We start from the raw sequence: 25,379 nt of genomic DNA on the forward strand, positions 1-25,379 counted from the left end.
GCAGTACAAAAAGCCTCAGAGTTACATATATGCTACGATTTCCTTTGTGTGGGAGTGATCTGGAATGATAGCCAGCTTGAAATCTGCCAGTGATTCCTCCTGTGTAACATTATGCAACAGTTGGAGCCCTGGCAGCCGTCCTCACACAGGCTAGTAAATTAAACACCGTGTTTCTTAGAAGTGAGAGGACCCCAGCATTGCACCCACTGGGTATCAGGCATCACTGCATCTTCCAATTGCTTTCAAGCAGAAAGCCCAGCTGGAGAGCATGCCATAATACTCCAGATCCTCTCTACGTGCCGCACAGCAGTGATCAAACTGCAGGCTCACATATGCCACAGTAAGTCACAACTGTTTTACCAGCCTCAGAAGAGCCTGTCTCGGATGAGCGGAGCACCATCGAATACGCGCTGCTGCACCATTGATCCATCCGCTTCCGTCGGGGTTGCCGCTCGAAAGCATTTCACACAAGCCTCTTTGAACTAGGATGTATTTAAGACACTGCACACCTCTCCTTCTAGAGTTTTTCTTCCTCTGTGTAGCCCTCTTATGTATTTTCAAAATTAGTTTTGCTCATCCTCAATAAGACAAAGCACTTTTCGTGTGGAGGTCTTTTGAGACCTCATCCTTGCTTTCTCAGTACCCACCATGCAGACCAGCATGGAGCACCAGCAAGCAGAGCACATGGGACCAACCATGCTCATTTAGCTTTGCTCAGTAGTATATTTTGTAGGGATACAGACTCACCCAGAGAAGCTCACCAAACCAGCTTTTTCTATGATATTTTCAGAAAAAACCCTACTACTATATGCAACGCAAAGCAAAGATGCACTCCTAAAAACACTATTCCTGCTTATTTTCAAATTTCAGTAACTTCTTTCAAGGTTAAGTCCCTCAAGGCAAAGTCCCCCTTCATTAACCATAAACAAATCAGAACAAAATGCTTGTTTCCAAGTTTTATCACCTCATTTTCGGTAAACACAAGTCAACTGTAACCTTACGGGATACAAATTCCAGGTACAGCTCCATGTACCAGGTGAAGAAACCCGAAAATAGGATATTGGGAACAGATACACTTTAGGTGATTGCAACAGTTGCACAGTTTACCCTGTATTTCCACACATACAAGGCATTAGGATTCATAGGAATTTTATGCTGGTGTAAATCCACGTGGATGCAGCCCTCCACACCCAGCCTCCCTGGGTGCCTGGTGTGCTTTGAGGACTGCAGATCCAGCTGATTTTTAAGACAGGCAGTGAGTCCCTGACCCAAATAACCAGAGCACCACAAGTGGCCGTCTGGGATCAAAAGAGGAAATAACAACAATTAAGGAATGGGAAAAGGTGGGAGCATCCCTTTTAATCTGCCTACAGATCAGTTTAAAATGATCTCAAAACTACGCCCTAAAACTACATATTTGTAACGAAAGATACCAGTCACTTCAGTATATATGTTAAACCACTTTCCAGAAGATTACTCATATTCTCCTCCTATTATTACAAACATCCTGAGTGCTGTCGTAGTAAGTCCTTTTACATGTTCACTGTGAATCCAGCAAGATTTCCAGTAATTTGGAAATGCTACTGTAGGTACTCACTTAATCTTACCACTACAAAAAACTGTTTCTAAATGGCTACAAGTTCATGAAGCATTTGGGATTTCCAGTTACGTTGCAAGGACCCATTGCACTGGGTGTAGAGGCAACCCCTCATTCCAATCCTGACAGCTTAACCACCCCCTTGCTTGATCCTCTTCTTGACCCCTGCATTCAACTGTCCACACATGCTCCAGCTCCTGCAAAAGTCCACTGCTGAAGTTTTCCCTTTCATATACTTCTCCAGCCTAATTTGTATAACACTGCTGCAAATCAAACATTTAGCTTGACTTAGTTTTCAAGAATTTGAGCAGCTTCTACCTAAACCCACCTCCAGATATGTTTCTGTACCATAGAAACAAATCAAACTTCATTATTTTTGTTTGCATATATTTCCTGCCTTCCCTCTGTTGCCCATCTGCCTGCTGAGCAGTTTCCCCCTCTTCTTCCCGAAGCTTAATTTCAAGCCACTTTCTTGGCTAGATTCAATTCACCACTGAAATTCCTTTTTGCTGCCTCACCCTTAAACACAAAACATCGGCAGCAAAGGCAATGGAAGACAGAAGATGTACATGTTCTAACTGTACAGTCAGCTCACTGTAGCACCTTCCTCCCATCCCTCCTCATAGTTTTGACTTTTTGATGCATTCCAAATTCTTTTTTCCTAAAGGACTTTTTAAAAATTATTTCTTATGTGACTGAAGTTCTTTAACACTAAACTTGCATTTTGATATAATAGTGATACATGTTTTTTAAGGAACAGTGGAGAATCTGTCAATATTTAACTGTTCATACATTGGAATTTTTAAAATTCTTGTCTGGAGTAGCACATACATGGCATATACACACAGCCAAATTCATCCCCAGTATAACATCACACAGGATTTAGAGAAATTATGTTATGCGCGCTGGTTTTTAACCACTCAAAAACCATACCGTTCTTTTTTTTCTTCTGGCAGAAATCAAATCTAACTAAGGCTTTTGAGAGTATCACAACACCAAGTTCAAATTACTATCTGTCCATCTCCTTACCCACAATAATTTTTAAATCCTTTTGTATTTACTGGAAACCTATCCTGCAAAAGAAACACATCAAAACATAATGCAATGACTACACCACCCATCAATCTTACAGACGCTTCTGGGGATCTCAGGATGGAAGAAAATCAGCTATAATTTAATCTTACCCATGCCATGCCACATAAGTCACAGAGCTTTCCAGGAACTCCTAACATGAGTTATATCAGAAATAGATTCCTAGATGTTAAACATATGTTAGAAGCACTAAATTTAGGGAACTGATTTCCCACTCTGAAATCTGAGCTTCAACGTTCACTCCCTCAAAGCCAAGTTTGCTTAAACCTATACTTACAATTTAAAAGCCAAAATATATATATGTGTATATACATTTGACAAGAGTGAGGTCTCCTGGACAATTTTCTCCTCCTCCTCATTCAGTTTATTTTTTTCCCCACATAAGAAAATACTTTACTCAAAGTCAGCCCAGCCCTGGGAACTGACAGGAATGTGAAAAGAAAATCTTCTAAAGTAGCAGCCTAGGTTCACCAAGATGCGTAGTCCATACAACTACCCTAATTTGCAAGTAACCATCTCCAGCATCTGTGATGCACAGACCACCTCTTTTACCCTAGAAATATTTGCAGTATGGGCTCATGGCTAGTCCACCACAGTAAGTTTGTCTTGTGTAGCTGTGGCACACAGATACCACTGAGATGTTCATTTAGATGGAGAATCTAGGTTGCTTTGGGGTTCTGTGTTTTCTTTGGGGGTTCTGTGTTTTAAGAAAAGAGCTCCAGAAGCCAAGATTTCTTAGATATAAGAAACAGATTCTTCAAAAGCATGGTGACCAGAAACAATTAATCCAGTCCATAAAAACTTGTAAATACTTGCTTTGTTTCTGCAAAAATCAGTCTGCTTTAGTTACAAAACAGGCTTGATAAGGAATTTTTGTCTATTTCCAGCAGATTTAACTAATGAAAACAATTTTAAATGGTGGTTTCATTCATTAATTGGATTCCAATTTCCATCCAAATGTTTCCTGATGAAAATCAGAAGTTAAAATTAATCAAGCAAATAAGAAAAAGCACCATTCATCATTTTTTAACAGAAAATGGGAAAAATACATTACCCAAAGCAAATGGCAAACTGCAGACTTGTATAAATAGAAAAGTATATTCACTGTTAGCAAAGGGTAGCTGTGGCAGTACAGACCATTCTAAGGCTTTCAGAAAAGTAACTAAAGTACACATGTAAAATTTGATAAGTCGACTTAAATCAGATTTCCTTCTTGCTCATTTAAATCATGATTGGAAATGGTGATCTAACACAGAGATGGAAATCAATCTGCCCCCCTGGATGACACTAAGCAACTCTTGCAGCACACCATTAGCTCTGACTTTTTACACTAGTACAACTCTTTTTCCTGGAGCAGCTTGGATACACATCCTTCCATACCTCCTGCAAGTCCCTGAGCCCCAGCCATCTGTCCCTAAGCCTAACAGTCCATATCAACCATTTATTTTCTTTTTTTAATATTTCTCCTTTAAATTCCCACCACCTCCATCCAAGACATAGACTCATCTGTCTGTAAATCCTGTAACCCCTGGCTGCTTCCCCATTACACTGGGCACACCTGGAGCCCCTGCACTGCTGGTAGCATCAGGATTATCCCCTTCACTCCAGCCAGACCCTGCAGCTCTACAGAAGATTTTCCCCTCTGCTGCCAACCCTACCACGTTAACTCTTAGGAAACTGGCTTAGCACAGCCATCATTTCCTGGTTTCCAGAGCCTCAGCAGGAGGCAGGTTCTTCCCGTCCTTGGGATATTGCCACTTGTCCTTCAGCATGAGGGCTACTGCTTCACACCAGAGCTAGAAGCTGAGGACTCCCAGCCAAGAAAATTTGCAGATTCACTCTTCTTTCTACCATGCTTGCTTGAAGGGTTAGAAATATTTGTAGGCACCAACTGCCCTTAGAATAAAGTTGTGATAACTTTTCTCTGCCAATTCCTTGTGTATAATTCCTACTGATGAACTGCAGAAAACCATACAGGAGGAGAGCTTTTCCCTTACCTGATAGATTTGTCAGAAAGAAAAGCATTCCTCCTCATCTCATGCTTGGGTAACAGCCATAGCACAGCCAGGCAAGAATTAAAGCTCAGAAAAAGAAAACTATGATCCTCCAGGTAGAGGGTGGTAGGTAAAAAAGCAGGTCCCAAACCACTAGAGCTGTGGGAGTGGACATTCTATTTGGAGAATGGCATTTGAAATACAAAAACAACAACACAGAACAACAAAAAATACACAGAAAAGTCAACAGAGTTTTGCCTCCTCTATTCTTCCCCAAGATGACACCTACTCTCCTCATTTTGGCTGATGCTGCTGCTAGGTCAGTCCATAGCTCCCTCAGTCTCCCACAGCATGAGTGTGTGGTGTGATCTGCCCCATGGCAGGGCTTGTAAGGGAGCATGTTTGTTATTTATGTCCCTCAAGTTAATTTGAACATTAATCTCAGTCTTTTTCTGCAATCCTGCCAATGGTACAAAATTTTTTCCAGTCTCGTGCGTAAGTGTCTCCATAGACCCCTTGCTCCATCAAATACATGTGGTTGGTAAACCTTTGGCAACATTTGGGATAAGGCTGTAAATCTTTAAAAATATTGTACCCACTGAAGTAAATTGGCTTTTAAGCCAGACATAAATGGGAGAAGAATCAAATCTTTGCTGGTTTCTAAGCTTGCTATGTTTCATGTTGCAAATTAATTACCTTAGCATGAAGTATTTATTTCAACTCACAAAGTCCTGTTATCCATTTTGAGTCAGCATCAGGTTTCTTAGTTGTGAAGGAAATAATTAAGACCTGTTTTAAGACTGCATGGAGCTACCACCTAGCCTAGTGGGATACTGGGTTTGGTTAGCTTTTTTTTACATAGTAAACAAATCCACTTTGCAAAAGTAAATTAATACAGACAGTAGGTGACTGCATTAAAAAGTCTTTTTTTTGCCATTCTCCCCCCTTCCAAACAATCAAATCTGCCAAGACAAGGCAGATTTACGGACAACTCATTCGGTCTTCAGAATACCCTGAGTTTGCCAGGAAGTGAGGTATCATATTATTCAAACCGTGTACCAGATCCAAAGCCAAAATTTAAACCATGTTTTTGCAATGTACTGTGAAGAATTATCCTGGCCCACAGCTGTAACAAACGCTCTTATTTATTTAGTAATAAAAACTTGCAGCAAGAGGAAATGAACATTAAGCCAAGTATCCTTGAAGACATTCAAGGATTCAATGCATTGATAAGAAATAAGCTTGAGATGATGGTGAAAAATCCTAGTGTGTTCATTTTGCAATAGTAGTGCTAAAAGTTTAAGCCTTCATTGGAAACAAGGGGCTCATTAAGGAAAACAAAGTTTTAGTAGATAGGTCTAACGTGATCCACAGTTCCACAATATCCTTGCAGATATCTTGTGTCACCGTCTTGTACAGTCAACTGAGCTGAAGTGGAGCTGCCAGTGCAGATCAACAAACTAACCTGAACTCCCTGCACCCTCCAAGTTTTTTAGGTTTATTTCAAACAGATTTAGGTCCATGCTGCAAGTCTAAAGCTTTCTGCCATATTCACTGCCTGAAAAGCCAGGACCACACTCAGAAGAGCTCTGCACTGCTGAATTCAGTCAGTCAAGGGGTAGCAAAACAATTTAAAAGAAGCAATGCACATTTTTAGCTTTGATCTGCACACTAAAGCGTTGCTCATATTACCAGGCATGAACTGTACAGCCACCATTCACCCAGGGTTTCACCTTCCCATGAACCCCAGGTTAATTCAAGATGCTCCCCTTTAGTGTAACTGCTGCATTATGTGAGAAACACTGGTGTCAGTAGATGAACCAAGGGCATGACCCTTTCTGGGACACAGAGCCCACGGCAAGGCCATGCAGCTCTACCTCTTTTCCCCACAGTCAGCCCCAGAAACGACGTGTGGGTGCCCTCCATCCACCCAGCTGATCTGGTCCTCTCCTCTTGGTTGAAAATCTAAGAATGATCCACCCCTGTCTATGTTTCCATTTTGGGGATTGCTGCGCTTCAACACCTGAAACTCAAAGACAGCTGGTTCTTACACAATGGTCAGTACCTTAAGTGAGAGGCTACTAAAATCATTTTGCTTAGTACTACTCATTCCACTTCTTGGCTCTCAAATTTAGTACTTTTCATCATGATCATCTTCTAACTCTGAAGACATGAGAATCTTCTAAGACTGCTAGAAGTCACTAAAAGGACCATACATATCAGAAGTGTTTCCAATATGAGAGCCTAGCTAGGAACAAGGGAGTAGAAATCACAGAAGCAGAGAAGGAACATTTTCTGGCAGGCTGGTTATAAGGCATTTCACAAGCAGGAACTGGTTTGACATATTTCTGAACATGGCATGAACTTTTTGTTTTTGCAAAATCTGACTGGCCACAATGCCAAAAAAAGCAATCTGCCACCTTTTATTCAGAACAGACAGCCAAAATCAGAAATCAACATAAGGAACAGATTGTGAAACTATGTAAGCAGGAATTTTGCTGGTCATTCACAAGCAGCAAGCATAGGTATTCAGTGTTGCAACACTGTATGACCACCAAAAAGTATATGTATAGAAACACTTCCACTTCAAAAATCATGGCTGTGACACAGCAGCCACATGGGTACTCCAAAACCATGTAAGTTGCCCATGAAATCAGTGGCTTTGGAAGATGCAGGTGCTCATCAGCTCTGGTTAATAAAGGCACTGCTCTCAGATTCCATGACAGCTGCCAGAAAAACAGGTTGTGTAAACACAAAGATCACTTATTTTTCCATCATGTTTAACTAACAAACAAACCAGAGATGGAGCCAGATACAACAGAATGAGGACTTGACCTACTTTTGTTTCTGGCCTGAAGGAGCTCAATACACTCTAGTAACAAAATATTTGGCACCTTAAGGAATTAAATTTCCCATTTAGTTTAACATTCAGAAGGCGTGGAGCCTGGTACTTAGGGCTTGAGAGTCTGAGATAGTAAAGGGAACTCCGATTAAATCTTCCCATACGAATCTAAGGGCAGGGAACCAAATTCTAACTCTCTTGTTCCAAAAAACTACAAATATCTCTACAAGTATTCAAACCTGTAGTGAAGAAGAAACCATTTTTATTTTAAAAAGCATGGATTACTAGTTAACAAGTGATTCTATTTGCATTATGACAACCTCAGAACTGTAAAAGAAGCTATTAAGAATAACTGGAGGCTTCAACACCTCGAAAAACTACCATTGACTTGCCAGATCTTTGTACATCGTATGGTGCCAATTGCATTTTTTATTCCCTTGCTGAGGGGTTGGTCCATCTCCAGAGGCAGAATAGTTTGACTGCTCTGGACATGTGTCCCTGAGAACGCAGCATGGCAGAAGCAGGAGAGTTTCAACCCAGTGGGAAGACCAACCATTTTCTCCACAGGGCAAAACAATCCCACAATATTACACACCATGAAGCAAATTCTTTAGTTGTCAAAAAATGCATCATTAATGAATGTAAGAAATTAAGCATCAGTAAAGGTGTATTTCAAGGCACTGAGGTTACAATCTTCAAAAGAAGTCTAATTAGCTGGTAGATTTTTTCAGACAATGCTGTTGTCCTGTAGTGCCCTCCTCAAGATTGTATGTGCTGCGCATGTAGGGTTCTAATTTCACTGGTAAAAAATAATTTTGTAAAAACACTGGCAAATCCTTCTTCACCCCCCAAAACCACATCCTCTTTTGGCTGCAGGACAGCTTCTCAAAAATCATCTACTGCTTAACAAGCTGGGCAAATTAGGGCAAAGCCACTTGCAACTACGCACATTATAGATGTACAGACATTACTGCCTCTGGGTAGGTCAGACATAACAGCTGCACGAGCCAATCCTATCAAACCCAGACATCCAAAGGAGCCCAACTTCACCGAGTAAGAGTCAAAGTACCTGGAAACAGGACAGTTTATCCTCTTCCTTGTCTTTCTCATCTATGCTCAGGGCATCAAATGAAGGCCCTCAATGAAGCAATTTTTCATTTTAAATTACTTTTCTTTCCTGCCAAAAGCACAATACAGTTATTTCTTCTCTTACTTCTATGCAATATAGAAGATGTCTTCTTTACTATTATTATTTAAGAAAATGACCGGAGAATAAAGAAGAAATTTTTCTCTTGACCACAACATCTTCTAAGGAGAAAGTTTTCCACTGGCATATTCCTTACCTGCAACAAAAAGCTTCAAGAGATGGCAAAGAATAAAGGAAAGCAACCTATCAGCCTAGCTGTACAAGACTTTTCTTTGCAATCAGAAAAAGGTGGTTTGATTTCTTGGTTTTGTTTACTGTACAAAACTACCTTTTCTTTGGTTTTGTTGTTTTGGTTTTTTCTCCAATCTCCTTTCCCCCCCCCCGCCTCTTCCTAGAAGCCCATATGCATATCACATAACCTGAAAATTTACTGTGAGGCTAAAGGAAAGGTTAGAAAGAGTGCTTTTTTTGAAGGCAGACCTTCAAGTAACTACAATGGATGTCCAAAGAGACCAGCAGGGAAAGCAGTCCCACTGCAAGCAGAGGAGCATCTCTTCACCTTAGCCAACTTTCACAGGGCAGAAGTTCATGTATCTCTTCCATGCCCTTCCAGATGCAGGAGAGCAGCTGGTGTGAACTCCTCTTATGGAGAAAAGCTGTCTGCTTCTCACCTTACTTTATGTTTGAGTTTAATCTGCCATGAGACAGATTTAATTCTACTACCCTGTTTCAGGGCATTCAAGGGCAGGATGAGGTCTCCACAGGTGAGCCCTTTTCTTCCCCCATGCCATTGGATGCCAAATTTCAGACACAGAGGCTACAAAAGAAATGCAGTTGGATGTAAAATTAAATATGCGAAGTTCCAATTGTAAAAGGAAGGGTGCAACCCATTTAACCCCAGTGGGTGGGCCAGGTGTATTTATTGCATGACTGTACACAGTTGGACTTTAAGGTAAGGATTTCTTGTTTGTTTGTAGCTTTAAAACCTTCAGTGTTGCATGAGAACAAACTTCTATTCTTGAGAGACAAGCATGTGCATATTCTCCCCACAGTTCAGAAGACAGAAGCAACAACTCCATCAAAACAGCTTTGAGCAGAATAACACTACATCTGAAGCAGTTTGGCTGGGATACTTGTTAAAACTTTTTTTTTTTTTTTTGTGGCAACATATCTTCTGGAAAACATAAGCATGGGTCATATTCCCTTTTGCAGAACCTTGCTCCCCCCACCTCATACAAATCCCAGTCCTTTGTGCAGGTGCTCAGGTCATGGCATTTGTTACAAGTGACAGTGGGCAGACTAACAAAGCTCTCTGCAATTGTGTCAGAGCTGCAACGCACACAAGCATTTAAATGCACAGCTAAGGAGAAAGATTTAAGGATAAACAGAAAGTGGTGGTTTTTCCAGGCCCAAAAGCATCTGGACAAGACATCAGGTACAAATAGGCACAGAAAGGCTACTGGTCCTTAATATGGTCACACAAGGGCACAGATCAGTCAAAAAAAAAAAAAAAAAGGCATTAATTTGATCATATCACCAGGATAATAAGAGCAAAATCATGCCAATTTGACAGTAAAAAGAATTTTTAGCTCTTAATACTCTTAACTGAGACATTTAAGTCCTACTTTTTCCCTCAAACCTTAAAACATTTCAATGATTCTCACAAGGTCTGGTTTGTTTGTCTTTTAGGAGCCCAGGGAAAAACAAACAGATCTTGGACTTTTGCAAAAAGAGGAAAATTCAAGAACTGAAACATAATATGCAATTCCATCGCATCCCTTTTGAGTGACTGCACAAAATGAGTGCTTTGAACAGGCAAACAGAGCTTGGACTCCACAAATATATTATACAATTGCAATATCAAGAATTGTTGCTAGCAAGAAGTAAAAATACTAAAAAATGGATGGTTAGCCTTCACTGGTTGAGGTGCTCAGACACTGTTAGCCACATGCAATGGACATGTGCCCATGTGTGTGTTTGTATCTGTCACCAGACAAGTACCAAGGACAACCTGTGCCTTCCTGTGGGGGCTCCAGTGCCAGGACAAAGAGTAAAGCAGCGAGACACAATCTGCATCTCATTAGATTAAATTGGATGAGGCTTTGGTGTTGTACATCAGTGTGAACCACCACAGAATAAGGTCTCCGAGCCACATGGAAATCATTCTCCTGAATGTGACACAGTCCAAGGAACTAAATGCAAACTAGTGTTTGATAAGATCACCATCTCAAGTTTGTGATACCAGAGTGCACCTGAAGCAGCTGGAGAACAATGTTTATGCTTTTGTCAAATGTCTTAAAGGTTTGCATGAAGAGGGATAGGATGAAGCATCACACACATGGTAACACAGCTACACCTATTCAACTACTCAGTCCCAAGCTCCTGAGTACAGAATGTTTTGGGAACACTTGGCTCCAGCTGTACATATGAGCATTCAGACCTGTCACTAAGCTCTGGCGCTGTAACAAAATCCTTGATCTGTCTACTATGCAGATTTTTCCTCTTTATACCCATATAAAAAAAGTAGCAGCAGTGTGTGGCACATAATAGTTTCAATAATTAAGATGACACTTCAGGCTCTTTGGGAGCAAGTCCTACACAAGGTCACAGAAACACCTTGTCACTGGAAAGTAGCACATATGAAGTATCAGCTCCATATGGAAACCCTGCTGCAAATGCCCAAACTCACCCACCTAATTCTTCCGACCCAAGGGAGAGCCCCAGTCGAGTACATCCCCACAACAAGGTGAAGAAAGGGTGCATACAAAGATATTACAAGAGCTTCAAACACACCCTCAGACACAGCACAGGGGGGGTCCCAAGGTTCACTGTATGGCTTGCAAGCACAGACTTCAATGACACTTTGATGCCAAGAGGCCCCTTGTGATGGTGCAGCTGAAACTGCTGAGGAACACACCTCTGTTCAGTCAAACAAACAGGAGATGGGGAAGAGCCAGCCCTGTGCATCCCTGAGCAGAAGGCAAAATTTGCACTACACAAAAATAAGCAGGACAGCAGCAGGACACATATCTTTACACCCTGACGCCAGCAGTGTTTTCAGAACGGATTTCCAGCTGCCTGAAAGGGATATCCTCAGTGTCCACTAATCTGTGCTCCCAAGCATAAAAGGACATGCACTGAAAACAAGGTAAAGGGACTTGGGTTGCCCAAATGCTTTTGTCAAAACAAGGAACTTGGTAACAAATAGCGCATAGGTAAATGGACAAAGTCTCCCTGGGAATTTTTCATTAATTTTTCTTCTGAGACCTTCTTTCCCCAAAGCCTCTTTTAGTTACACAGATTTAATTTTATTTTTTAAATCACTCATGAGCTCTCCTAGATGACCTAACCCTGTGGTTACCTTTAGCCTTTCAAATTGTATCCGTTTCTCCTTCAAAATACAGCCAGACTTTTTTTCTCTTTCTTCTTCTGCATGCCCCAATAAACTATTTAATCAGTGTCTGAAAAACTGTTCTTACTAGAGGAAAAAAATTAGAGGAGAATAAAACTCAAAAGTTACAGAAAAAAGCAAGCTTTAAAAGTCTTTGAAATAGAAACTTGGTTTTCTGAACCACTGCATCCATTAAAAGAACACTCATACTTTTTCTTGTTTTCTCTCCTCAGAGAACAACAAGCACTTCGAGTAAGTCAGTCAGCCTGAGGGGCTGACTCACCTGAAGCCCACAGAACCACCTGCTCTTTTCCAGATACCGACACGTCTAAGTACGAACAGAGGAGATAGCTCCACTTGTTCATGTGTTTGCTTTAGAAACCCTTTTTATCTGGCTCAGGGGCTGTATTGATACCACCCCCAACCTCCACAAAAGCTGTTGGAGTTCACCCTGAGAATCTGTGAGTTTATCCCTTCTTTCTGCATGTTAGCTTGTCACACATCCAGGCTGCATGGAATGGGAGCCAGTTCAGAGGACCGAGCATGAACAAAGCAAGAGAGTTCAGACAGTGGTCCTTCCAGCTGCACAGTTTCTACACTTTTACAGAATGACATTTGTTTCTTGATGCTTTTTTCCAGATGTTGCCATTATCCTATTTCCAGAAAGCTGGAAACTGCCAGAGATCTTAGCAGGCCAAAAAAGGTGCATTTGGGGGGTACAGGTGCACTAGCAACAGAGGGACAGACAGGAGTAACCACCAAATTCAGCAGTGTTTAGGCGCATATTTAAAGCAAAAGCAAAAAAAAACCACAACAGGGAAAAAGTGGGAAAGAAATGAAAATAAACCAAGTGATGAACAGAACTGTGGGCTTACAGTATGAATCTCAAGAATAGCCAAGTAGTTTGCAAATCTGGAGTAAAAAGAAAGGAAAAGCCACACTTTTAATTACCAACAAGGAAAGCTCTATACTGTTAGTAAACCACACCTAGTTCCTCTTAAGAAAAAAAATGAGGTAATCCATTACCAGAGATGGCATTTTATATAATACAGTGAAGCAGAAACCTGTATTGTTTAGTTCAGTCTGCCAATTTAATTAAAGTGCAGAAGGACTGTGAGAGAGAGAATTCATTTGTCATAAATGGAGGCTCTGCTATTAACAGTAAAATAACAAAGTATAAATATATTTCTATTGTAGCTTTCATTAAAGCACATTTTTCTGATAAAGCCACTATTCTACTCAATATAGTTCATAATGCATTCATAACACCAAAGTTGTTCATTCTCACAAACAATGCTACAAGAGTGGAATTTTTCCTGTTCCTTGCAGTGACTCTCTCTTGGCTTCTTCCTCTGGGGAAAAACATTTAGACAACAATTACCCTTTAGTACAATATAGCTTGAGTTATTTGATAAAGTTCAGTGTGTTGTGCTGCATTTTCACTTTTCTAGTTCATGAAAAGTCTCAGACTTAGCTCTCTAGATGTCACTGTTGGGCAAAGAAGGGGACGAAGTCAGACACATCAGAGTTTGTACAGCTCTGTCATCCACTTCTTAAGAGACTTGTTAGAATTGTTTTGAAAATTCACCTTCCATTGAGTTGCTAACAACCACCACCACCAGAAACAAGGAAGAGATGAAAAATCACCTTCTCTTTATAATGAGGTTGTCTTCTCTTGAACAGCAAAACACCATCTCAGTTCCAGACAGACTCTGGAGCTTTCTGATACAATAAATTACCTTCTGCTCCATAGCAAAAGACCTCTTATGTTTACTAGTCAGCACTGAACTTGAGTAAGGTTCTAGTAAACTTTTTCAGATATTTTTTAGAGAGCAAATTGGCAAGTAAATTGCAGCTTTCTGGAGATTAATCCATGTAATTTTCATCCTATATATTTAGCAGTATTGCGTTTCAACAGGGCATTTATAAAACTGCTACATTCAAACAAACATTTTAGCTACATATAGATTCCCACTTTATGGCAAGAGATCATTTCTTTTTTTTCCATATCAAAAGGAATAAAATTGCAGACTAGCATTATTAATTGCCAATTCCAGCAATTTTAAAATTCTATTTTATGTGAGAGTTCTTTCTGCAGTAATTCAAATACTCTGTAAAATAAAATCTAACTCTTCTAAGCAGCACTATTTTCCAGCTTCACTGAGCATTTCACTAGAAAAGCAATTAATGCCTGCTCCCAACTGCAGCCATATGAAATATTTTTCAGTGTGCAAGCAGGAAGACAGACAACACTTAGAAAAAGGGCAGAACACAGTTAGCAAAACACCCTTCCCAGATTTTCCAGGTAACTTCACAAAAAAATGCAGCAGTCTTCTTAGTTTTGAGCAGCAGCATTGTACAGATTTGTATCACCATCCACTAACCATCCAAAATCAGAGCTTCCCTTACCCCAAATGGTGGATACGAAGCAGCAGCAGCAGCGGAGGCAACACTCACTGCGGGAGGTGGTATTCCTGAAGAAGAAGGTGGGAACAGACCCAAGGCATTCAGATTTAATCCAGGAATTAAATGTGCTTGAAGCTGCAATGGCAGAAGAGTCAAGATTTAGAGTCCTGGTTATTAACTTTAATAAAATCCTAGTTGGCACATGCTGTTAAGCTTGTGGGATGTTATTTAAAACAACAACAACAAAAAATTCATCTCGATTACCCGAAGGACTCTCCTTCAAACCTGTTTCCTAGACACATGTACAGACCAATAACATTAAAAACTCATAGTGTGAAAGGCAGATGGGAATCACTTGCTACAATTTCATCAGCAAAACACATTTCAAACTTCACAGCAAGATATTCAGATAATAGTACTATTTACTTTCAGAGTGAACATATTTATCAGAAAAATAATAGTTTTGGCCTCATACTAAAAAGACAGCACTGTAGAAACAGAAAGATCATGTGCAAACCTCTGCTTTTCTTACACTGGGGCAATACATATGTGACACTATAACCCCATCCCCTCTCCCTTGCAAAAGAGGAAGTGAGATACCTCCAGCAATTGCTGGGAAAGGATCAACTATGAAGTTGCATGTCCCTTGCTTGACCACACCTGAGAAGAGTGACACCATCATGTGGTAGGAAGCATTTGTTGTCTGATACAAAACTTGTATCAGATTATTGCTCAAAAGCATGAATATGCTTTAGAAATATCTTAGTGTCTGTCCCTCTTTAGCTATCTCAGGCCATTAAGATAAGTCAATCACCAAAAAACTTCAAAACTTCACCACCTCAAAAACAACCTTAATAACCACTACAAACTAAACCTGAAATCCATGCAGTAACAGAGGTAGGTTTTGACTTTCCATACCTTCGTCAAACAGCAACGCAGTCTCTAACTCACACCATGTCATATGAAACAAAAATGCACTGCTATTGAATTTGGTTTTGACTTTGTTCCTCATGTGTAGCTCATGTACTGCAATTTGCTTTGTGTGGGACAGGCAGGGGGAGAAAGGGGGGAAAATATCCTCTCTACTCAGTAGGGCAACCATGAAGAAGAGACATTTCTGGAAATTCAGGACCATTGTAAACTGAAAAAATATTTCCATTCTAACTCTAGACCATAAGATTTGGATACACACACACACACAAAGCTTTTCCTAACTTATCAAAAGTCTCAATCATTTCTCAATATCCATTAGTAACACTCTGGCAAACTAATGAGGTATGTTGTTTTCATTATATAATCACCAATCATCTTCAAATAGCTAAATGCCTTTATCATCTGTATCAAGAAAAAACTTTAATAAAGCCTTCTTAAATTAAATAATTAAAAACAGGAGAGATCCTTCTTCCATACATTATTATGTTATTTATGTGAAGAGACTGAATCACTACTTTAAAAAACATGCAATCCAGAGCACATAAGCCACAGGAGCACAAACACACCCTTCAGGCTTTTGCAACAAGAAAAAAGTAAAATACTCATTAATTTCCTCAATCCAAAGTTCTCAGTTCCCCCAGTCAAATATGAACCAGAAAAACCTCCATTAAAACAGCACACATAAATAAATAACAAAAATGGTTGCCCACACTCCCACAAATAAATAGAAGAGTCAACAGAGTGGCTGCAACAGAAAATTCTGATTTGATATTAGGAAAAAAAATTCATCATGAGAGCAGTGAAACAGAGCACAGGTGTCCAGAGATGCTGGACACTCCATGACCGCTTTCTATCCGTGGAAATGGACAGACACTTCCTATCCATGGAAATATTAAGACGACAAGTCTCTACATAACCTCGTTTAACTTTGAAGTGGGGCCCATATTGAGCAAACCCACTGCTGGGCCAGGTGACCTCCAGGGGTTCCTCACACCCAAAATCCTTCTGTGGTTTTAGTTCCAGAAAGAGCCCACATCCTAAAACTCACATTCATAGCAGCAATATCATTTTCATAGGACTCCCTGATTTTCTTCATAATTTCTTCCTCAGCCTTGGCACAAGTTTCAATACTGCCTTTAACTGTAATGGTCCTTTCCGGATTATAGAGTGTCAAGTCCTGCAATCTGCAAATGAAACAGAAGCACAGTTAATTAGCAAACAAAGAAGATAATCCAGGTTTATCATTTGAGCACGACAACATCCAAGTGTGTCAAGTTTGCCCTCCAAAGAGCATAGTATCAATTCATAACAGGGCTCAAACACAGGTTTCAGATAATCTGGGGAAAATCTGTCCTCATAGGAACCACAACAAAGCCCACCACAGCGAGGTTTGGCAAGGACTGGTTGAGACATACTTGGGTGCTGCACGAAATGAAACGATCACGCTGTGCACGAACACGAGCTGCAGGGCGGTGCAGCAACGTCCCACTTCACACACCACACCAGCACTACCAACAGGGAGAAGGCTTCAGACATTCATTTTAGACGTCCCAGAAACACCATTAAAAAGACAAAAAGACCCAAAACATTTTCTTTTCTTGAGAACTATAGCTTATTCTTTAAGGAAATGGGAGAAAAGCCGGGCCTCAGGGAAACTGCAGGAGAGCCTCCAAGCCCTCAAAATGGGAAAAAAGAAAGGCTGTGTGCAAGTCAACATTTGCTGCAAAACACTAAACTCCACAGGGAAAATGAAAATGTGACAGCATTAAACCAGTGCTTTATTCAGCAACAAATGCTAACCTACTGTGGTAACATGGAATAAACATACTGGGAAGCCATGGCATATCGACGTACTGAGAAAAGGTAAAGGGGTGAAGATAAAGTCCAGAACAAGATGTAGGAGTGAGGAAGCCCATGGCAGGAAGCAGAGAGGAAGCAGCATACAAGGCCTTGCCTTCCTGCACAGCAGGCAGTGTGGCAAACCTTTGCACATCTCAGTCAAGCAGTGGCAGGTGCGAAACACATCCACAAAGCAGGCCTTAAGCTTCCTGTGCATGAGCACTGAAGTACTGCCTCAGTAAGGAAAGTGGTGGAAAACACCCCAAAGAAGAGAGGAAACACTTTCCCAAACAAGCTGTCTAAGGAAAGTGGTGGAAAACACCCCAAAGAAGAGAGGAAACACTTTCCCAAACGAGCTGTCTTACTTTAAACTTATGGACAAGCTTACCGAAAGGCCTAAATGAAGAGACTATGGGAAAGACTAATTAGATATAGCAAAATCAATGGGCATATATGCTCTCATTTATGTATTGATTACACCAGACGACTTCAGGGGGCTATTTTAGGCATAGTATGACAAATACAATCTTGAGGCCAAGATTTTAATGCAAATAAACCATTAACTCACTAAATTAAAAAATACTCTGTAGCTGTTTACAGACAATGTGTTATTTATGTCATCATCAATAAAGACAAGTGGATTTCATGGAATGAAGACCATTTTTTCATGTACTCTGTACACATTTTTCCCCCCCCCTTTAAGCAATAGCATTAGTCTGCGTACTGTTTGCAAACAAACTGTTTATGCAAACACATTTAAGAGAGCACGCTGGCCTTAGAAAGTCTATTCTTGAAGCACACCTATATGGGTGCTTTTTCTCTATTTGATTTGTTTCTCTTCCTCAGACTAATTCCATAAACACACACCTTTAAGGAAGGCCTCAGGTACTTTCAGCCAAACTTGATTTCTTCTTTTTGAGGAGGCACATTTACTCCCAGCTTCCTTGTCCTCATTTGAGCTATTTTCTGCAGTACTTTTTTTGTCTCCTGCATGTATTCACACCTCTTCACATATCCTCATGTGTCTTCCAAACTTTTTCCCTTTCCTACAGCCTATAAGCCTTATTCTCACCCTTCCTGGCTAGAGCCAAATCCAGGATGCCTTCAAATGCTTGAAAGTTCATGCCAGAGCATTCATTATTCAGAACAGGAGGTTCTCTGAAGATATTACTCCAGGGTAAAACTACTATTGACTGCCAAGCTTCTACAGAGATGTTAATCTAATCAGTGATTTACAGATTTCCAGTAAAGGTGAAAACTCCCTTTTAATCTCAGCTAAATTTGAACGGGTCTCAGTTACCCTCACAAGCTCAGGAAAAAAGGTATTACTTTGAAGCAGACCAGCCAGTATATTGCAGTTTGGCTGCTAGTGGTCAAGAGGGACAGAACTGCTACTAAAATACCCTTTTCAGTATCCATTTGCTCTATTTCTTTCCCTCTAGTCCAAAAATTTAATATATACCAGAAACTAAAACATCACTAAATTCACTCATTTTCACACATATCTCAGAACTGATCCAGACTTAGAGTTTCAAACACTCATCATTACATATGGTATAATATGTTAAAAACAACCGACACTTAAAATATAGTCTAACACAAGCTCCACATAGCCTATGTTATTTTTAGGCTCGCTCTTGACTGAGTTTACAATGAAGACTCACTGTTTACATAAAATTTAACTGAGCTTAAGTAACAGTTTAATCCACATGATGGAAAGGTCTCTGAAGGGCTGTTATCTCAGCCTTCAGCACACACATAATATTTTTCAAAGAACTCTGTACCTGAATGTCCCACAGCAGCATTGCTGCCATTTGAGACACCTCACCAAAAGATTAGGCCACCAAAAACTTACGGCGATATCGTGATCTTAGTATCTGTGTCCTGTTCAATTTTCTTCAGGTTTCTTCCTTCTTTGCCAATAAGTCGGCCAACAAAGTTGTTATGTGCCAGTATCTTCAAGGGAATTTCTTCTGTACTGTAATGGAAGTTATACCTAGTGAGACTTTTGGAGACCAGAGCACAAGCTTTTATGCGTGTTATGGATGAATTTGATTTTCGTAGAAATATCCACAGCTCCCATTCACAGGTTAACACCGGATGCAAAGTCCAGGTACAATGGGCTTTTCAAGCTTAATTGCAGCATACCTTGAGCTAAATAAAGCTCAGAGTGAAGTAGCAAGAGCTGTTGGGAGGGAAAAAATAGATCTTAAAGCTTTTAGTGAGGGCTCAACTTTTTATGCTCGCTCTGACTAAAAGCTCTCAGTTGCTCAAGAAACTTCCATATTTGCTCCAGTTCACCTCAAAATCACAGCCAGGCAACAACTGAAATCATAGATGTGTGCTGGGGCTAATTAAGCAAGTAGACTGTCCTGAACGGCAAAATGTCTCAGTTTCTTTACCTACTTAGATACGGATAACAGCAAATATTCACTTGTTAACAGCTTTAAAAACTACTTCTTTAAATTGAGCCAGCAAGAATTCAGAATTTTTAATGCTTCCACGATGAAACGCTTTTTACTCACAATTTAGTATCTTGAGCTTCCTTTTGCATGATCTCCATAATAATTTTACAAGCTGTTGAGCAGCCTTCAGGAGTTGAGTGGATGGTAATTGGTTTCTCAGCAGCACCTGCATTCTCTTTACGATGAATATCAATTCTTGAAAGAAAGAAAAACACTAACTGTAACCACATAGTCTATGGTAAACCTTGTGTATTTCCAACTCTCGTAAAACTAATTTATTTTGAGCTAACAGTGACTACATTTTAGTGGCTTACTCTTGAAAAGTTTACAACTATTTAAACATATCCTAAATACTAATTTGTTGTGTTACGAAGAGCCTCTCCTCTTGATTTTACCAGCTAAGCCCCACCTCTGCAGACACTGGGATCTCCTTTTCTCAGTAAACTCCCATCAAGATAGTCAGGGGAGTTGTTAGATAGACAACCAAACCCCTGAAGACAACACCTCATCAAGCTTTCCCAGTGCTCCATCTCCAGCCCCACTGCTCCACTTAGAATGACTGTGCAACTACAGGACAGTCAGGCTCTGTCCCATCTTATCTTTAATTACCTCAACAGCAGAATTTCCCAGCACTCCTCTGCTAACAAGTAGCATGGCAGTACTTTGCATCCATCTTCAGGATTAGTTTCTTATACTTTTCCAGCCTGATTTTGTCATGATACTACCTTTCCTCTACTCCACCCTCTACCACCCTGAAACTACTAGCCTTGTTTTACAACAGGTTTATGTAGTTCTAAGAATTTAGCAGAAATTAATTATGACCTGCATAAAGACAATGCCTTGGATATTACTTTTCCTCTGCCAGTAACTGCAGCTCACATATTCTTTCCACCTCTGCTTTTTGTTTTGGCCCCTCTTTCGCATGTAATAGCTATTTCCTAACTGAAACAACCATGCTGCTTTTCAAGAAGCCCCCTTATTTTTGCAGTTCTTTGAAGTATTGAAAACTCATTGTGTTTCACAATGCAGCATTTTCCAAGAAACCAATGGCAATCCTTGGTGGAACTGAAAGTAGATGAAATTTCTTTATTTTTTTTTTAAGCCCAAACCAATGAAAACATCATTCTCAAAGTCACGTATCCGTAAAGTTAGCAACCTGCAATTATTTCTGCTCTACCCACCCTTCTTTTAGATATAAAAGCTTTCCTCATGCAAATCTTCCAGGATTTTTATAGTCCAAGAATTAGATATTTTATATATCACCTGAAAAATTGGTTACCCAGAGAAAAATTACAACCAAGTCTTGTCAGGACACCACAAATCTCTTAAACCTGTGTTGTTAAACACACTAAATAGTCTGCTGGGTTACATCGTGCTAATGAGAGGTTTGAAGGAGCATCATGATAATCTTGGGTTTGGGGAGCTGGGGAAGCCTGTTTGTGGGGGGTTGGGGTGTAATTAGAGAGGAGTCCCTTATCCTCATTAACTACTCTCAAAGCTGAGGCCATGACCCACCCTTGTTCCTCTCACACACAGCTCATTGCCAGGTCCTGCCTGCTGCAACTGCAGAGCTGGGGACTCCTACCAGTGTGCTGCTGAAGGCAGCATTTTAATTCTCTGTTTTTAGGGGCATCCTAGAAAAATTCTTGGAATCAGAACCCCACCTCCCTTTGCATCTGTGCTGAGCTCTTCCTTGTGGGTAGGGATTTAATGCACACTGGAAACAATCTCTTCCAGCGTCTCTAGACCCCAGTGCTCTAAGCTCCTTAGGTCACTTAGCAGCTTGCTTTTTGCCTCCCATGCATTTCCTTAATCTGTGTTTTGGTGTGGTCTGCAACTTGATAGCAACAAATGCATTCTCCAGAAACAGAGGGGGGTAAGATGTAAGAAGCAGTGAGGGAGATAGAAAGGTTCTTTTTTTAGGGTTTTTTCCCCCCACATCTTGAATTGACAACACTTACAAATCCTAAAAATGCCCTAATCAAACTAAAACTAGAATAAACACTTGAAAACTTGGGTATCGCCACACTGAGTGTATGCCCCCCAGAACAACATATTACAGCTCTTTCAGTTTCTCTTTTTGTGCCAGAACCATATTAGTATATCTGTAAGCAAAAGTCTCCAACAGAGTACCATCATGCTAGTGCTCCTTTTTTAAAGGGGGAGAAAAAAGTCAGCTAGTGTTTGAACACGTGTCAAGAACAGAATCCAGTCCTTAAATAATTCTTGCAAAACATTTCCTGTTCTCTGTTGTCTTCATTTGCTATCTGACCATGCAGATTAGTAATGAAGTTTTAAGAACTCCTCTTTACATGAGCAATGATGACACAATATTAAAGCTATTAATTACAGTTTTGTAAAATAACTTACTTGGACTGTGTCTGCTTTGTAATGTTTCTGATTGTTGCTCCTTCTTTCCCGATAATGGCTCCTACAAACTGTGTGGGAACCAGCATCCGCAGAGGAACATCTGACTGTGGTTTCTGCCTTGTGGTTGCACCGGGTGACCCTTGCCTCGGAGGACCCCTCTGTCCAAATCCACGTCTTCCCTGGGGATGTTGTTGTGGAGGTTGCTGGGCTGCCATCTCATCAGGGATGTATGCAACTTTCAAGGAATAGTTTTCAAGCTGAAACCCATTCAGTTTTTCTATTGCTCTGTTTATTTGCAAAGGAGAGGAGAGAAGAGATTAAAAAAAACCCCATGATCACATGCAGGGCCTTATGAAATGACAAGTCATTCAGATGTAGACTTCTGTTCTTTCTAAATTGCGTGGTGAAACTAGAAACTCATTCCAAGATGAAAACTTACATTTGAAATTCTTCAGCCAAGATTTTGATTACACAAAGTCACCATATTAAGAACTACAAGTTAGCTCTTGCTTGTTCTGGGCTTCCATGCACTTTAAAGATTTTGCTGGTCCAACCCTATCAGCAAAACCTCACAGGAGACAGAGCTTATACACTCAAAAGCATTCTTTTGCCTGATTTAATTTAAATCAATTTCCCAAATAGAATTAAAGCTGCACCAGAGGGAAAACTTTTTAGCTGCTATCACAGCACCTTCATTAGGGTTTTTGCCAGCATAGCTATTTGGCTGGAGTTTTCGCAATAACTGATATAGCTGTGACAGGAATGAAAAAAATATATGAAAGAGGAGAGCACCCTCACTTCAGCAGGAAAGGAAGTGCTCAAAGCCCGTCAATGGCATCTGAAACGCCCCTTAGCAGACTGCAACAGCACCTTGCAACTCACTAACTAGTCATGTTGTAGGTAGGTTTAAAAGTTAACAAGGAAATTAAAGCCCCATATCCACGTTAAACTCTCCATAAAAACAAAGTTGTTAGAGGGCATTTAAAATGCTGTTTCACCTTCTCTTGTTCTTTCAGTTAAGCATCACAGAGGGATATTGCCCAAATGTACACAGCCCCCTCACACCGTGGGCCCTCACACTGAAAACCTCCTGAACACTCAGCATTCCCTCTGCTCACTCCCTCTTCGTAACCAAGGACAAGGCTCCAGGCCAGCCTGACCTGCTCTTGGGTCTCCTCTTCACAGGGGGAACACAAGCCACCTTAAAATTACAGCCTTCCAGAAGGTAGAATACCTTCCACTCACAAACAGGATAGAGTTAATACAACTAAATATCTAGCAAACAGTAGGAATAACTAAGATACATGAAAAGCACTGGTAAACCAGTGGTATAAAATAAACACATTTGCCCAAGAAAGACATATCAAGTATTCCTACAACAGGCATTACTACTCAGATTAACAGTAATATACTGATCACTGAAATACGCACTGATTTGGGGTACTTTATAGATGCCAGACTTAATATTGGACAAAAGATGACTGACAGATTTTCTTTAAAAAAAAATATTTAAATTAAAGGCAGTAGTGGGAGGGAGGGAGTCTTCATCTTTTATTAAAGAACCCACCAATATTTTCATTAAAAAGCTCCAACAGCCATATGCTCTGGAGCAAGGCCTCTGAATTCAGAAACTTAACCCAGTCCTTCCATTCATGCACATTTGCAGGACATTACTGCCCATTTACCAAACATTAGCCTCAGCAACACTTTTACTCCTGCCTATACTGCAGAGATAAAAGATGATGATATCCAATTGCCCATATTTTCAAGGGCAGCCAGTGAAAAATACTATTTGTCTCCTGGGTGTCCCATTTGACAGTCTGGGTCACGAGCAGCAAGCAGCTTCTCAGATAAGAAGTGGTATTTAGGTACTGAGGATAACAGGCCCCTCATCTCCCAGGGGCTGAGCCAGAGTCCTCAAAATATTCCAGTCGGACAGCAAAGAGCTTATGAGAAAACAAGTAATTTGTGTCTTTGGAACAGGGTTTAATAAGGGCTGATAATAAATAAGTCCCAAAGCAATGCCAACGAACAAAGAAAGCAAAATATTGAATAACTGATCACTGTTCATTAAATACTTCTGTTAACCAAATGAGACACAGGTCCTTCAGGAACTGGGCAGGAGTGTAATTACTCCCATAACAGAAGAGTCCTTTACAGCAATGAGCTGGATTAAAATTTGGTGAGGTTATTTCAAAGCTGATATTTTTAAACTTTTACTGCACGGATTTTGAAAAGCATTTTATTACACAATAAAACATGTTTATAAAACAGTATGAGTAGTGAGAAGACTAGTGAGACTTGTGTTTCTATGGATTTGTCTCAATTTTCAGTTTCTGCAGAGATTTCCAATGTTGGAAAGGCATTTCACTGAAGTGTCTCTCTCTGGACATCCTATCTGGAAAAGGGGTCTGGGAACTTTCCTTTTTATACAACCTGAATATATTAATTTCTTGTTGGTTGCAAATATCCAAGACCTCTATTTCTAGGCTGAGTTTTACTGATATTGACCAGAAATCTGAATTGCTACCAGGAAGGGAAATGGCACTGCCAGACGATCCAGTTGCACAAGCTCTGTTTCTTTTGGAATTAAACCTCAAGATGTTGGAGAGGTGAACACCAACACTTATGCAAATGTGCTGATAGGCTCCAGATTAACGTCTATCCCAACTCATTTCCTTCCAAACATTTATTTGACAAGTTCAGACATTGCTTCTTTCCCAAAATGTGTCAGCCTCCTCTGGCTTTAAAACATCTTTGACCAGAATCCCAGCATTAACACAAAACCTGACATTAAATCAGTGCTTGAGACCTCTCACTCTTCCTTAGAAGTGGTTGGGAAAGAAAAGATTAGGCTTATTGTTTGCAACCAAGCTTCATACCTATCCTATTTTCACAACAAACACTTTCCAGCAACAACTATATGTACACACACATATATATGTGCACATATATATACATCTCCTGGAAAGAAGGTTGGAATTTTTCTTCTTAATAACAACTTATAAATTGTTAAATGGTTCCATATGTCTATAAGTACCTTAAATTCAAAGCAAACTGAGAAAAGTTCATTTGCCATTGTGGAAAATTAATTGTGTCAGCAGTGAACAATCTCTGGCCACCAAAGCCATATGATGACATGGAAAAATAACACACTAATTCACCCTGTGAGTCACAGAGTTCTCCATATTTTACAGCCTGACTTGTTTTATAATTTGACTTGTTCAAATGATGAGAAGTCAGAAGAAGTATCAGTAATTAAATGCTGATCTCCCAAGCCTTCTGTGGAACTGATATTTCCTG

At 40.2% G+C, this 25,379-nt stretch overlaps 1 protein-coding gene across 2 annotated transcripts in view; it reads right to left on the minus strand.

Annotated features, from left to right (window-relative positions):
- IGF2BP3 (insulin like growth factor 2 mRNA binding protein 3) overlaps positions 1 to 25,379 on the minus strand; it is a gene marked incomplete at both ends in the record, with an annotated part of 109,850 nt that overhangs the window by 9,914 nt on the left and 74,557 nt on the right. Inside the window, 5 exons of one of the 2 annotated variants that reach the window (XM_082278028.1) lie at positions 14,476 to 14,604; positions 16,451 to 16,586; positions 19,097 to 19,219; positions 19,767 to 19,901; positions 22,077 to 22,361. In XM_082278028.1, coding sequence (XP_082134154.1) covers positions 14,476 to 14,604; positions 16,451 to 16,586; positions 19,097 to 19,219; positions 19,767 to 19,901; positions 22,077 to 22,361 — 808 coding nt within the window. Of the gene's footprint in view, positions 1 to 14,472; positions 14,605 to 16,450; positions 16,587 to 19,096; positions 19,220 to 19,766; positions 19,902 to 22,076; positions 22,362 to 25,379 lie in introns of both variants that reach the window. The other variant, XM_082278027.1, reaches the window with a different exon arrangement.

The sequence above is a fragment of the Coloeus monedula genome (genome assembly GCF_965178545.1).
Source record: "Coloeus monedula genome assembly, chromosome: 1".
NCBI lineage: Eukaryota > Metazoa > Chordata > Aves > Passeriformes > Corvidae > Coloeus > Coloeus monedula.